Source organism: Marmota flaviventris, chromosome 9, assembly GCF_047511675.1.
Source record: "Marmota flaviventris isolate mMarFla1 chromosome 9, mMarFla1.hap1, whole genome shotgun sequence".
In the NCBI taxonomy this organism is placed as follows: domain Eukaryota; kingdom Metazoa; phylum Chordata; class Mammalia; order Rodentia; family Sciuridae; genus Marmota; species Marmota flaviventris.
This window is the reverse complement of record NC_092506.1, coordinates 81,616,073-81,631,534: the sequence shown is the minus strand read 5'-3', so window position 1 is coordinate 81,631,534 and position 15,462 is coordinate 81,616,073. Positions and strand designations below refer to the sequence as shown.

The window sequence follows — 15,462 nt, the reverse complement described above, 5'->3', positions numbered from 1 at the left end:
CTTCCTGTATCCCAATGACTCTTAAATTTGGTCTCTTGATGTTATCCCATATTTCTTGGATGTTCTGCTCATGGTTTCTTAACAGTCTTGCTGAGCTGTCTATGTTCTTTTCAAGTTGAAATACTTTATCTTCATTGTCTGATGTTCTGTCTTCTAAGTGTTCTACTCTGCTGGTAGTATTCTCAATTGAGTTTTTAAGTTGGCTTATTGCTTCCTGCATTTCTAGGATTTCTGTTTGTTTGTTTTTTATAACCTCTATTTCCCTGTATAGTTGATCTTTTGCTTCTTGGATTTGTTTATGTAATTCATTGTTGAAGTGATCTTTCATTGTCTGATTTTGCTGTCTGATGTCTTCCTTGAGACTCCAGATCATCTGAAGCATGTATATCCTGAATTCTTTATCTGACATTCCATCAGCTGCAGCTATTACCTCTTCTAAAGTTGAGTTGACCTGCAATGCTTGTGGTCCTTTCTTTCCTTGTCTCTTCATACTGTTCGCGTTCCTTTCTTCTTGGTGAAACTGTTGTGCTATTGAATTTTCCCCCTATATATTTATATTGGTCTTGTATAGTTGCAAAGTCTCCCTCGCAGGCACGGGCGGCGGCTCTGCCCCTCCGCCAATTGGGGCAATGTGCCTACCACGCCGGCAGGCCGCTGGGCCTGCTCTGCCAGTCGGTAGCAGGTCCGCCGTCCTTGCAGGCGCGGGCGGCGGCTCTGTCCCTCTGCGGGCCGCTAGGCTTGTTCTGTCGGTGGTCGCCGTTCTGCCTACTTTGCAGGCGCAGGCAGCGGCACTGCCCCTCTGCAGGCCTCTGGGGCTGTACTGCCAGTGGGTCGCAGGTCCGCCTACTTTGCAGGCGTGGGGGGGGGGGCGGCTCTACCCTTCCTCAGGCCACTGGGCCTCTTCTGTCTCTCGGTTGCAGGTCTGACCTGTTCTGATGGTGGTCTCAGTTCCGATTACCTTGCAGGCGCGGGGGGGAGGGGGCGGCTCTGCCTCTCAGCAGGCCGCTGCTCCTCTTCTGCCGGTGGGTCGCAGGCCCGCCTACCTTGCAGGAGTGATTGGAAGCTCTGTCCCGCCGCGGGCCACTGGGCCTTTTCTGTCTGTGGTCACCCTTCCCCTACCTGGCAGGCGAGGGGGGTGGGGAGCGGCTCTGCCCCTCAGCAGGCCGCTGGGCCTGCTCTGTGTTTGGTCCCAGTTCCCTCTACTATGCCGGCGCAGGGGGAGGGGGCGGCTCAGCCTCTCAGCAGGCGGCTGCTCCTCTTCTGCCGGTAGGTCGCAGGCCCGCCTACCTTGCAGGAGTGATTGGAAGCTCTGTCCCGCCGCGGGCCACTGGGCCTTTTCTGTCTGTGGTCACCCTTCCCCTACCTGGCAGGCGAGGGGGGTGGGGGGCGGCTCTGCCCCTCAGCAGGCCGCTGGGCCCGCTCTGTGTTTGGTCCCAGTTCCCTCTACTATGCCGGCGCAGGGGGAGGGGGCGGCTCAGCCTCTCAGCAGGCGGCTGCTCCTCTTCTGCCAGTGGGTCGCAGGCCCGCCTACCTTGCAGGAGTGATTGGAAGCTCTGTCCCACCGCGGGCCACTGGGCCTTTTCTGTCGGTGGTCACCCTTCCCCTACCTGGCAGGCGAGGGGGGTGGGGGGCGGCTCTGCCCCTCAGCAGGCCGCTGGGCCTGCTCTGTGATTGGTCCCAGTTCCGTCTACTATGTCAGCGCAGGGGGAGGGGGCGGCTCAGCCTCTCAGCAGGCGGCTGCTCCTCTTCTGCCAGTGGGTCGCAGGCCCGCCTACCTTGCAGGAGTGATTGGAAGCTCTGTCCCGCCCTGGGCCACTGGGCCTTTTCTGTCGGTGGTCACCCTTCCCCTACCTGGCAGGCGAGGGGGGTGGGGGGCGGCTCTGCCCCTCAGCAGGCTGCTGGGCCTGCTCTGTGTTTGGTCCCAGTTCTCTCTACTATGCCGGCGCAGGGGGAGGGGGCGGCTCAGCCTCTCAGCAGGCGACTGCTCCTCTTCTGCCGGTGGGTCGCAGGCCCGCCTACCTTGCAGGAGTGATTGGAAGCTCTGTCCCGCCCTGGGCCACTGGGCCTTTTCTGTCGGTGGTCACCCTTCCCCTACCTGGCAGGCGAGGGGGGTGGGGGGCGGCTCTGCCCCTCAGCAGGCCGCTGGGCCTGCTCTGTCTTTGGTCCCAGTTCCCTCTACTATGCCGGCGAAGGGGGAGGGGGCGGCTCAGCCTCTCAGCAGGCGACTGCTCCTCTTCTGCCGGTGGGTCGCAGGCCCGCCTACCTTGCAGGAGTGATTGGAAGCTCTGTCCCGCCCTGGACCACTGGGCCTTTTCTGTCTGTGGTCACCCTTCCCCTACCTGGCAGGCGAGGGGGGTGGGGGGCGGCTCTGCCCCTCAGCAGGCCGCTGGGCCTGCTCTGTGATTGGTCCCAGTTCCGTCTACTATGTCAGCGCAGGGGGAGGGGGCGGCTCAGCCTCTCAGCAGGCGGCTGCTCCTCTTCTGCCAGTGGGTCGCAGGCCCGCCTACCTTGCAGGAGTGATTGGAAGCTCTGTCCCGCCCTGGGCCACTGGGCCTTTTCTGTCGGTGGTCACCCTTCCCCTACCTGGCAGGCGAGGGGGGTGGGGGGCGGCTCTGCCCCTCAGCAGGCCGCTGGGCCTGCTCTGTCTTTGGTCCCAGTTCCCTCTACTATGCCGGCGCAGGGGGAGGGGGCGGCTCAGCCTCTCAGCAGGCGACTGCTCCTCTTCTGCCAGTGGGTCGCAGGCCCGCCTACCTTGCAGGAGTGATTGGAAGCTCTGTCCCGCCCTGGGCCACTGGGCCTTTTCTGTCGGTGGTCACCCTTCCCCTACCTGGCAGGCGAGGGGGGTGGGGGGCGGCTCTGTCCCTCAGCAGGCCGCTGGGCCTGCTCTGTCTTTGGACCCAGTTCCCTCTACTATGCTGGCGCAGGGGGAGGGGGCGGCTCAGCCTCTCAGCAGGCGGCTGCTCCTCTTCTGCCAGTGGGTCGCAGGCCCGCCTACCTTGCAGGAGTGATTGGAAGCTCTGTCCCGCCCTGGGCCACTGGGCCTTTTCTGTCGGTGGTCACCCTTCCCCTACCTGGCAGGCGAGGGGGGTGGGGGGCGGCTCTGCCCCTCAGCAGGCCGCTGGGCCTGCTCTGTCTTTGGTCCCAGTTCCCTCTACTATCTAAAATAGGTTTGTTACTCAATTAAAGCCCAGAAGGAACAATGATTTGTCTCTTGAGGCTATGTTTGGGAATAGGCTCCGTGAGAATTTCTTCAGTTTTACATCAACTGAACAGCTCTTTACTTTTTTGAAAGATTAACAGACACAATGAACACAGCAACTAAGAAACTAGCTTTGGTATAAGGAACTCAGTCTAGTAGAATTAATCTTTGCCAGTTAGCAGAATTTTCTTAACTATGGCTTTTTTATTTTTAAGTCATGTAGTATAATAGCCAATAATAGGTGGGTATGGTTGAATTGCATAATACTGTTTTTTTGGAGGCCCTGGGGATTGTACTTAGGGGCATTCAACCACTCAGCCACATCCCCAACCCTATTTTGTATTTTATTAACAGCAGGGTCTCACTGAGTTGCTTAACACCTCAATTTTGCTGAGTCTGGCTTTGAACTCATGATCCTCCTGCCTCGGCCTCCTAAGTTGCTGGGATTACAGGAGTGTACCACCACGCCTGTCTGAAATACTATACTAATTTCTAACAGACCTATATCATGTCCACTGGGTGCCACTAAGTCCATGAAAGTAAATTTGTACTGAAATGGAAATTGGAGGGGACCTGAGCCTTAGGACAAAGGGAGGGCAGGGACATAGCCACCAAGAAACCCAACACATATCTGTAAGTGCCCAGTTACTCTGGCAAAGGATCAAACTTACAAATGTTCAAGTAAACAATTTCAAATGAAAATAAAACCATTGTACTTACTACATAGTCTTGCATTAATATTTTCTCTGAAGGTACAACCCGGCCAGTCAGAGACAACTGGCTTCCAAAATGCAGTCCCCAGGTCTCCAGCTCAAAACGAGCATTCTTGTCTCTGTTGAAAGAAGTGTTTTAAGTCAAAAGAGCAATGATTCTCTAAAGGTTCTTAATCATTAGAGATAAAACTATAACTCACTGAATTCATCGGGGGCTGATTTTCTGTCTTTAGGATTCCTGGCTTCTATTTTGACTCATCCCCCGCTCCCCCCTAAAGAATTACAGGACAAGCATACCCATCTGAGAGATGCAGGGGTGGGAAAGGGCTTCCAGTGGGGCACACTGGTTAGAAAAATGAGCTCTCAAGCCAGGCCAGCCTGGGTTTAGGTTGAACCTTTTTTTCTTTTTCTAACTTTTTTTTAGTTGTAGGTGAACACAATATCTTTATCTCATTTACTTATTTTTATGTGGTGCTGAGAACTGAAGCCAGTGCCTTACTTATGCTAGGCAAGTGCTCTACCACTGAGCCACAACCCCAGATCCTAGGTCTAACCTTTATATGTGATCTCTAGCAAATTCTTAAATCTTTCAAAGTATTAGTTACTTTACTGGCAAAACATTGGGATAACAAAAATAGCTACTTCAGAGAGCTGACGTAAAAGATTAAATATGACAATATATGGAAAATGACTTTCACATGTTATATGCTCAGTAAATGTAGATGTTATTTCCAATAACTAATGTGTTAATAAGAAGTCATTTGGGGGCCTCTGGACATGAAGAGGTCTTCTAGGAATATCTGATTCAGTAGCTTGAGAGTGGATGGAAGATGATAAAGGGGACATAAGGATTTAAGCTTCAGAAAACCTGTAGGATACACAGGCAAACAGGTTAACTATGAGGAGAATATTAATATTACTAACAATGACAGTCTTTCATGCTTGACTAGACATTGGCTTGTAACTTAATAAGCTTTAATCATAGGTTATGCTTTAATCTGATGATGCTGTGATATGGGGTAATTTCTACTGTGCTTTAAGCTCCTGACTTTGTCTTCAGTCTCTGACACAGTATCCAGCATACACTAAGCCAGGTACTCACAGGATACTATGAGATCCACACCTCTGTATCACTATTAAGCCTCCACCTCAATTTTTTTTTTTTTTTTTTTTTTTTTTTGGTACCAGGCATTGAACCCAGGAGCTCTTAGCCACTGGGCCACATCCACATCCTTTTTATTTTATTTTATTTTGAGACCAGATCTCCTTTTTATCTTGAGACAGCATCTCGATAAGTTGCTGTGGCTGTCTTTGCTCTCGTGATCCTCCTACCTCAGGCTTCAATCTCCCAAGCAACTGGGATTATAGGAATGTACTGCTGTGTCTTGCTCCACCTCACTCTTTAGAGAGGTTGGAACCACTGTCATTCTGTGACAGCTCATTAGGTCCATCTATTAAGGTTATGTCTTATCTGGTCACACTGAATCCTTTGAATTAATTATTTTTGCTTCATATACTGTCTTCCCAAAGTGGGAGGACAAGGCTATAACTGGGCAAGAAATGGGATAAGGTAAGTGGCATTACTCAAAGGTGGCAGGAGGATATATCAGGAGAAATAATCCACAGCCCAGAATAAGGGATAGAGGGGAATTTCTCCAGTAGACCTAAGTCAGGGTATGTCCAGAATAAATTTAAAAAGTATGTGATAAAATGGACACTACAAAGCTACTAGCCTGATAACAGAGATGCACATTTATCAGATGGAAACATTCCAGAAAACCTTTGAATGAAAAAATTATAAAACATGATTTATAATACTATAACACTTTCTGAAAAAGAATAGTATCATGTGCATTTGCAAATATTTTAAAAAATACACATCATTCACTAAATATGATTCATCTGTTAACAAATAATTATTGAGTTATTTCTCTCAATTTGTTTATATTCGTATCCAAATTCTTCTGTAAGTTGTTATTTTTTTTAATTTTAAAGAAAATTAATTGTTTGGCCAGGGGCAGTGGTGTACCTGTAATCTCAGCTACTCAGGGGGCTGAGGCAGGAGGAACCTAAGTTTAAGACCTGCCAGGGTCTCACTTGAGTAAGACTCTATCTCAAAATTAAAAAAAAAAAAAATTTATAAAGGGCTGGGAATATAGCTCAGTGGTAGGGCATTTGCCTGGCATGTGTGAGGCCCTGGTTTCATCCCCGATTCTGTAAATAAATAAATAATAAATAATGAAGGAAAATGACCATTTTACAACAATGTGGCCCAATAAAAATACAATTTTAATTTTTCTAGGAACCACATTAAAAAGGTTAAAAAGTAACAAATGAAATCATTTGTTAAACATACAACATGTAACTTAGTATATCCAAAATATTATCAATTGAGGATGCATTTACTTGCCACATTTCAAGTGCCCAAGAGCCACACAGGACTATAATATGAGATAGCACAATTTTAGGATATCAGAAAGGAGACCCAGGAAGGAGCACAATTCTCTCATCACACATTGCACCACACCGTTGTAAATAAGGGCAGGGACACAGTCTGAGAATCAGATTGACTGAACAAAAGGACAAAGGCACTTGAAATTTAAAGTCTATGTAGTAAAAGCTTACAGTTCCAGCTCCTGAGGCCACTCCTGACCCTGAATACTGGAAGCCTGTCAGGGTTTTTGGCTATCTTCTGTTTTTGTTTTAAGTTTTTTGTTTGTTTATTTCAGATTATAGCTCTTTACATAAAAAATTCCCCAGACCTCAATTCGTTAAACATGTGCAAGCACAGCTGTCTAACTGCAGTGGTGCTGCCCCTCCAGCTCGGCCTCCCACCTCTTCCCTTCAACTCACTACTCCTGAGCATTTTGCATGAAATCTCTGGGCTCCAAACAACACATTTCAAAAGGGACTTTCTCTGAATCAACAAATGAAATGTTTGCCTAAAGAATGAAGCATCATTTACATCATCCAATTCTACACACTTGGCTTAGGCAGGGCACACGCAGCCTCAGTAAGGTGATCCAGTACCTCTGGATGTCGTCAGCAAGCCTGGCCAAGCGCTGCTGCCGGCCCAAAGGACTGAGCCGCGTCTCTTCAGCCACGGCCTTCATCAGCTGGAAATCAGAGGTTGCCTGGTCAGTCAAGCCTACGAAGTGTCAACAAATACAGTGTGGGAACATGAGCAGACGCTGCGGCCCCAGTCTATCTCAAACACACCTGAAGCTCCTCCATTTAAACTGAATCAGATTCACTAGGACAGTACTGTCCCATGCAAACTACATGTCATTAAAGTTGTTCTATTAGCTGTGTTTAAAAAGCCCAAGAGAAATAGATGAAATTATTTCAAGTAATATGAATTACTTAACCCAGTATATTCAATATATTATCATTTCTACATGCATATAAACTTCATTACTCAAGTAGTTTCCTCTTTCTTTGTATTTTGCATTTGCAGCACAACCTTCTTCAGTTTCTCCATGTAGCTCATCACATTTCAAGTGTCCAATAAACTCATGTGGCTCATGACCAACAAGGTGGGCTACAATATGACACTACAACCAGGAATGAGCATCCCTCCATTCGAAGATTAAGTCCTATTTTTGTAACTGCAAAATGTGTGTGTGTGTGTGTATAAAATAACTGATTTAAGCAATACAAATACATAAAAAATAGAAAGTCCTCCTTTCTTAGCTGTACTGTATTAGTTAGATAAACATTACTAGAAGTACTGGAGATAATTATTCAGATTCTAGTATATGGTGAGGATTACCTTGTGGAAGCTAATGCAAGAAGAAACTAAGGATCATTTTGGAATCATGCTAACAACATATGACAAAAATCAAAGTCATACTGCTTCCTATACTAGTGAATTTAAAAAACAGAAAAGAGCATGTTTGCTGTAGGAAAATATAGAGAGGCCTACTTTGCAACAAAGTAACAAGTGAAATACATGAAATAGATTCCAAAGGCTCTCCATCCTCACATTTGTCTTTACTACTGGATAAATTCCTTAAAAGGCCCATCCTTCATGAGTTAAATTAGTGCTTTGGCAAGGTTCTGCCCATTGCTAAGGCTCAGAAGACTGTGATTAGGAGCCTGACAGTTATAAAACATAAATGTTACCTGTTAGAAAGCAGAGCTCAGGCATCAAGTGGACAATTGGAGCCTCAGTGTTGTGATTTTTCTTGCTTTTCAACAGACTAACAAGCACTGGCTGATTTAGGTCAGATATAGTAATATTATATTGCTATAAAATGCAAAATTAATGAGAAAAAAAGGTCAATGTGGAAACAGTGCATCCTTACTCATAAGCAACAAAGAAATCCCCAGATGAATATATAAGCATATCTTTTCAGTGGAGGGGAAAAAAAAAAACCAAGGCTTTCTGCTCCTCACAACTTATTACTAGAACTTGTCTTTTACATCTGAGGGTCAGTTTTATTCCTTTAATTATCTCTTAAAATGCAACACTGTTTTTTAAAAGTCATTACCCTACTTTTTCTGGGTTTCTTCCAGATTCAGAATTGCCTCCAGCTGGTTATATACATAATCCAGTGATCCCCTGGGGCTGACTGAAAACAAGCATTTCCATTATCTGTGACTGAGGCTCGCTGCCCCACGATTAAACAACTGCTTCTAAACTTCCGTGTTCAATCTGAAAATGTCTATACACAAGATGAGGGCAAGCGTTATACTGAGTAGACTTCAGATTTCTCAAAAAAGCAAGCCCATCTTTAACATTCAGGCTGGTATGATGTTATAAGAAATCAGCCCAGAAATCCAACAAATGGGAATCTGATCCCCAGCTCCTCCATTTACCTGGACTGTGACACTGGGGGAGTTACTCACCTTCCCTCTTCTATGGAATGAGGATAACAGTAGGTGAGAGGTATGCTAGGTAAACCTCTAGCACGGTGTCTGGTTTGCCAACTGTCAATGCATACCCCACTTCATTCCCTTCCTAAACTTGAATTTCAAACATTCTCATCATCCCAAAAGTTTGTTTTCAATGACAAAGGTTCCAATTAACACCCATTTTCTGTACAATTTACTGGACACTAGTGACAGAACTAGAATTATAATTTATAAAATGCCTGGGCATTATAATTAAGGATGTAAGATGCATTTTTATATTTTGATAAGGAATTTTAGTCATCAAAATAAATTTAAAAAGCAACTCAGAAATCATATTTTAAAGTGGTGAGTACAACTAACGATGTGGATAAAAAGCTTGGAGAAGCCTTTATCAAGAGTCTTTATGCATGACCTCACTGATTCAGTGCACATGGCATGCTTCCTATGTTCCAGAAACTGCAGGCAATACAAAGACAAAAGAGGCAGAGTCCTCACCTTTACTCATCTGTAAATGGAGAAGCACAAGTAATGATACACTAAGCACATGATTTTCCTCATTTAATCTTGACAACAAAGCTGGCAATTACATGCTATCATCATCCCCTCCATGGATAAGGAAACGCTGTGAGAGATTAAACAACTTTCCCAAGCATCATAACTGGAAGTTAGCCTAGCCCAGGATTTATCCCTTCGATCCGCTTGATATACCTCTTAGAACTGTGTCCCTGGGCCAGTATACCAGGGAAGGCTTCAGGAGAAAGGAAGTGCCAAGGAAAGGCCTTGAAGAATATGTGGAAGTGGGACAGTCCCTGGAAATACCTCATGTAAAGCTGGGCAATGTACAGCAAAAAGTTATATTTAGGCCTGCCTTGCATGCACAAAGCCCCTGGATTCAATCCCCAGCACCACAAAAAAAAAAAAAAAAAAGTTATATTTAGATGGAGCACAGAAAAGAACTCCACCCTCAAAGTTGCTGCCTAAGGCAGATTTTACCTTTTTCCTTGCCCAGTTTCTTAGCTTTTAAAAATATTCTTTTCATGATATAATAATGTCTTCCACTTTGAAAACTGACTACATGCTGTGTGCAATGGTGTTGGCCTATAATCCCAGTAACTCAGGTGGCCAAGAAGGAGGATCACAAGTTCAAGGCTGGTCTTAGCAATTTAGAAAGGTTCTGTCTCAAAATAAAAAATGAAAAGGGTTGGGGATGTAGCTCAGTGGTAAAGCATCCCTGGGTTCAGCCCCCTCTACAAACAAAAAAAAAAACAGAAAGTAAGAGAGAAAGAAAGGAAGGAAGGAGGGAGGGAGGGAAGGAAGGAAGGAAGCTAATAATTTAATGTTCCTTTCTTGGGACAGAGAGGAAGACACAATTTTGTTTCTTCTCTCCCTAGTTACAATATATATGCAATAGAGCACAACTCACTACAAAAAAAAAAAGAAGAAAGAGATTTTTACCAAGATTCCTTCTTCAGAAAATCACAAAATACATCTGTTCAAGTAAGAACAAATTTAATGATGCAGGAAAAAAACCTAAATGTTTAATAAACCATGGGTTAAATAAACAAAAACAGCACATTTTTGGCCCAAGATGCTTCGCCAGTACTACGTATCCAGGATTCCAAAAGCCATCCCTGTCTTACTAGAAAAATGTGTTCTAAAAACATTGTGAGGCATAGTGCAGGAGCTTAGAGAGAGAAGAGCCAGCTCTCCTGTGTGGCAGAAAGCAACATCCATGAGACGACACTTGATCCTGATGCAGTGGTGGAGGGAGAAGGGACTGGATGGCTTTGTGCAGGTGTCTAGTGAGCTTGCACCAAGACTGACATCCATTCAGTGTCTAGAGAATGCATGGGGTGATAACAGCAGGATGCCTGGTGGGGGCGCTGAGAGAGCTGAGCTAAAAGGTGGGATGAAGCCAGACTCCATGATACTAGAGTGAAGAAGGGGTAGGTGGCAAGTGGGGGTGGGGTGTCCACCCAGGCTCACAGTGTGCAGGCATCACACACCATTATCCTACTGAACACTACACTATGCAATGAAAGTAGACAAAGTCCCTTAACAATGAGTTTAGTCAGTTCCCCAAACTAACCTTCAAGTTTAGTGATTTGCCCAAAATTATATAGCTAGTGCCAACACTTTCTTATCTAAGTTTATGCTCTTAACCACGTTTCTGGGCAGTGCCTCAGAAAGATCTCTCTCGTGCTAGTGAGAATGCTGGATTGTGGTGAGGAGAGAGCTGAGGCAGAGACCACCAAGGGTGACTGCAATACCTACCCCAGAGGGGAATCCATGAGGGGTCCTGCACTACTGTAGTGAGGACAGGCTGAGGAGGCAGGGATGGTTCGAGAGAGAGTTCAAGGATAAAAGAGGCAGAACTCATTCTGGAGACAAGTGAAAAGGAGGTGAAAGTGAAAATGAGGAAGAAAGCAAAATGATTTCTGAGATACAGAATTCCCAAAGAGAAACAGGAATGGGAAAGAAAATCAATTCAGTGTGAATTATGTGAGTCTAAGAAGGCTGCAGGATATTCATGCAAACATGTTCTGGAAATGGATATGAATATGAAACCTGGGAATGAGGACAGGGCAAAAATACTATATTTGAGCAGTCTCAAAATAAAAAAAAAAGATCCTGTGTGAGAGAATCATGGTGAATGATGCTTCTTTTTGAGGCAGAAGAAGGGAGAAAATCATCAAAGCAAGATAAGAGAACAACCTGAACCCTAAACAGAGAACCATAAGGATGGGACCCATGAAGTGAAAGAAGGCAGGCATCAAAGGCTTCTGAAATAATACAACATTTTAACTATAATCACCTTCTGTGTAGAATACCAGAACTTACTACTCCTTGTGACCGGGACACTGTGCCACCGTCTCTCCCCTTACCTCCCACCCAGCTGTCCTCTGCCCCCTGCAGCCTCTGGTACACACTATTCCACTCTCTACAAGCTCAATGAGCTCCACTGTTCAAGATTCCACAGATGAGTGAAAGCATGCAGTTTCTGTCTTTCTGTGCCTTATTTCACTTAGCAGAATGATCTCCAGGACACATGTATGAATGTATCAAGACATCACACTCTACACCTCATAAAAATGTGTAACTATCTGTCAACTGAAAAGTAAAAATACAGCAAAGTAATTACTGGTGAGAAAAGAAAAACAAAAGCCACTAAGAGCTGCGTAGGATAAGAAGGGTAACTGATTTTGACCTTTGTCGAGCTATTTCCACAGTAACAGAGTCAGATACCAGACTGCTGACATTTCTGGAAGGAAGAACTGAAGGGGGGCTTGGAGCTAGCGTAGACAAGTTTCCAGAGTTAGCTAACAATGAAGGTAACCTTAACTTTCCCTGAAGGTGAAGAAAGATCGAGGAAGGGTTTCTGGTTTTTTTGTAGTTGTGGTCGTCTGTTTGTCTTTTAATACATCTGTGAGACTTTAGAGACCTGAATGACTATACATTCAAAAACATGGAAGATGGGGGTGGGGGCTTCCTAATTGTGATCACTGAGAACACAGCCTCCACAGGCAGCATAAGATTCCATCGGTAAATATTTCTCGAGTGTGTGACACATACAAGGAACTATGCTAACCCTGGGAGAGCCCAAGGTCCAGGAGGGAGGTCAGACCACTCACATCCTGACTCAGATGACCCAATGTAGCTAAGTCATGGAAGGGAGTCCTGGGAAGGGTGCCCTGGGGCCTCCGTGAGAGCTGATGGCCACGCTGAGTACTAAAAGGTGTTTAGTGTTCATCTGGGCTGTGAAGAGGTACCCAGGAAGATGTGTGAAAATGCATAGCGGATAAACTGAGTTAAGTACACACAAACTACTAGTATAGAAGAGCACAGGGAAGGATGGGAAGAAGTAAGAGATGTGGCTGGAAATGCAGGGAATGGCCCAGGTCATGAAGGGCTTGGGAAATTCCACAAAAGAGCTGACATTTGGTTCCTAAGGCAATAAAGAGCCATGGAAATGTTTTGAGCTCGGAAGTGACATCATCAGATATATGTTTTTGATTTATTTTATTTTTGGTACTGGGGATTGAACCTGGGGGGCTCTATCACTAACCTACATCCCCAGCTCAATGTTTTTTGGCCCCTGAGACAAGACATGCTGAGTTGCCCAGGATGGCCTTGAACTTGCAATCCTCCTGCCTCAGCCTCCTGAGTAGCTGGGATCACAGGTATGCCTCACAGCACTTGGCCTCAGACTACGAAAAAAAGGACAGAAGGAGATGTGATAAGCATCTCAGTCAACCCAGGATGGTGGGAATGGAGAAGAAGGGACAGGAGAAAACAGAGAATTATGTATGAGGCAGACTCCCCCTAACAATTCAGTGGACTTGACAGACTGCAAAGGAATAGGGAGACCTCTTTAAGCTAAGAGGAAAAGAAAATACCTACCTGCTGGTAGTAATCCACATAAGTAATCTGAGAGCCATCGCGCCTCTGAAAAGTATGTGTGGGCTTCACAGACCAGTCAATGTCATCAATGCGATAGGTTTTGTTATTGTATCTGGCAAATGGAAAAAACCCTTTCAATAAAGTTTCCAAGTCATCTCAGCTAAGCAGTTACTCCATCACACTTTTAATTCAAAGTATAAAATATGTTCCAGAATATCAGAAATTAAGACACAGAAACACTTAAGAGTCACTTATTTCTTGTTTTAATTAATGCTCTTCTTAGATAAAAGCTGAGAAGAGCATTAACTTATCAGTACACAGGAAGATCTCTAAATTCCAACGAAACTCACAAGAAAGTCATTAGACTGCAATCTGTTTTGCTCACTATTAAAACGCTGTACATTCAGGTAAACCATTCTTCAATGTTCGAATGCTGAAGCATTGCTCAAAACTTTTCTGTTGGCTTCAGGTGTCACTCAGATTTTTTGAGCTCCCAGATTGTCTTTCTGGTAAAAAGCACCAATGCAGGCCGACTGATCAGCAGTTGTAGCACCCTGCTTAACCTCCCATCTGGGCTGGTCCTTGGCAAAGCTGCAGAACAGGTCAGCTAGGATCATTCTAAGCTCTTTCTCCCCTCCAGGAGAAGGGCCTGGAATGTCCTCTCAAATACCCCAACCTGTGAGCAGAAACCTCCAAGGCAGGTTTCTCCAGAGCTCTGGGCACCTTACAAGATGACTGAAGGAGCATGGATAAACTAATCCATCAAGATCATGACAGGAGGATAAGACAATTCAACCATCCCACCCCTCTGCTATGCAACCAGAAAAACAACTTTAGGAGGAAATTCCAAGACAGAAAAGGAGAAAGCTAGTATGTCCCTTAAAAATAAAAAATAAAAATTTAAAAAACCTTTTTGGATTGGCATCAGTATATGGTGAGCTTTTTAGTACTTAGAAAGTCATTTAATCTGCCTGCGTTTAATTCAATGTGCACTGTTGGCAAATTATACATAGAAAAATCTGCAAAGAAGCAAAATATGGTCTCAGCCTAAAAGACCTCAGAATCTTTTGAAGAAGGTAAGGCACGGACTTCACATTCTGTGCTATAACATAATAAAATTCAATAAAATGGACATAAGGGATGGCTCTAAGGAAGTGCAATAAACAGTTTCAACTGAGGGGGCAAGTGTAGGTGTCAGGAAGATCAGAGCTGGACTTTGTGAAGATGGAAACTTAAAAGGCAGTATTTGGAGTGGGGAGAACAGAATGAGAATTTGGGATCATGTCAGTTTGAGAAAGTTGACAATGACACATAAGGAAGTCTAACTCAAGACAATTTGAGAACAGCCAAGTCTTCTAAACAAATTGATCAGACCTGTGCTCCAACCTAAGCTCCAATGAACTTCCTGTTGCCAAACTCCATAGATAATTCATTCTCTGGAGAAGATTCACTTATATGTAGACTTTTACCTTGTAAGGACAATGAGTCCTATTAGTTGTTTCTCACATGTCTGGGTGAAGCAAGACACACCAGTTCTGTAGCAGAGATCAGTCATGAATTCCAGAACAGTCTCATTCCGGAGGACTTTATAACTCACATCAGCACTAAGCAGGAGCCTGTTTTCAAAGTATGATACAGAAATAGCAAACCCAGGCCAAAGGGATAATCTGCAAAAACAGATAAAAAGAAAAAAATTTAAAATTAATATTTAAGATGTTAGAACAGAAAAACAGTAAAGATTTTTAAATGATTTTTCATTCTAATTCTCTAGAGGTAATTTTTTTCTTTAGTCTGATTTCTTCCAGTTGCTGACTAAAACTTAAGTTGTTTTTAGCTGATGTGTCCTTAAATACATATTTAGAGTAAACACATATTTAGGACATTGTAGGATGCTTAGCAGCATCGCTGTCTCTACCTGCCAGCACTTCAATCACTCCACCTGATTCTGTCCTTTATGCTCTTCTCCCCTTGTTTGATTATCTGTCTTTGGGCTACCAGTGGCCTTTCTGTCTTTAGCCTGACCACAACATTTTGGAGAGGTGAGTACCAACCAGTTCAACCCATTGCCTGATGCTCCCTGAAGCACTACATTTCCAGTTCAGGGTAAAACTCATTCTCCAAGTGTTCAGGATGGCTCAACCCTTCTCTAGGGAAGTTTAGCTGACTTCTCTGTCTGACCTCTGTTTATCTGATGATTTCACACCAATCACCCTGGCTGCACTAGGTTCCTTTCAACAAAAGCTCAGAGCACCAGCTAAGTGTTATGACATAATACAGCTTATTCTGCTTTCA

General features: G+C 44.7%; 1 protein-coding gene across 1 annotated transcript in view; it reads right to left on the bottom strand.

Annotated features, from left to right (window-relative positions):
• The window catches only part of Piwil4 (piwi like RNA-mediated gene silencing 4), a 51,565-nt gene that overhangs the window by 23,646 nt on the left and 12,457 nt on the right, over positions 1 to 15,462 (bottom strand). The window contains exons 8-12 of the mRNA XM_027951413.2: positions 14,640 to 14,837; positions 13,171 to 13,282; positions 8,038 to 8,161; positions 6,943 to 7,060; positions 3,920 to 4,031 (exon numbers count right to left, since the gene is read on the bottom strand). Of these exons, the coding sequence (XP_027807214.1) occupies positions 3,920 to 4,031; positions 6,943 to 7,060; positions 8,038 to 8,161; positions 13,171 to 13,282; positions 14,640 to 14,837 (664 nt within the window). The remainder of the gene's footprint in view (positions 1 to 3,919; positions 4,032 to 6,942; positions 7,061 to 8,037; positions 8,162 to 13,170; positions 13,283 to 14,639; positions 14,838 to 15,462) is intronic.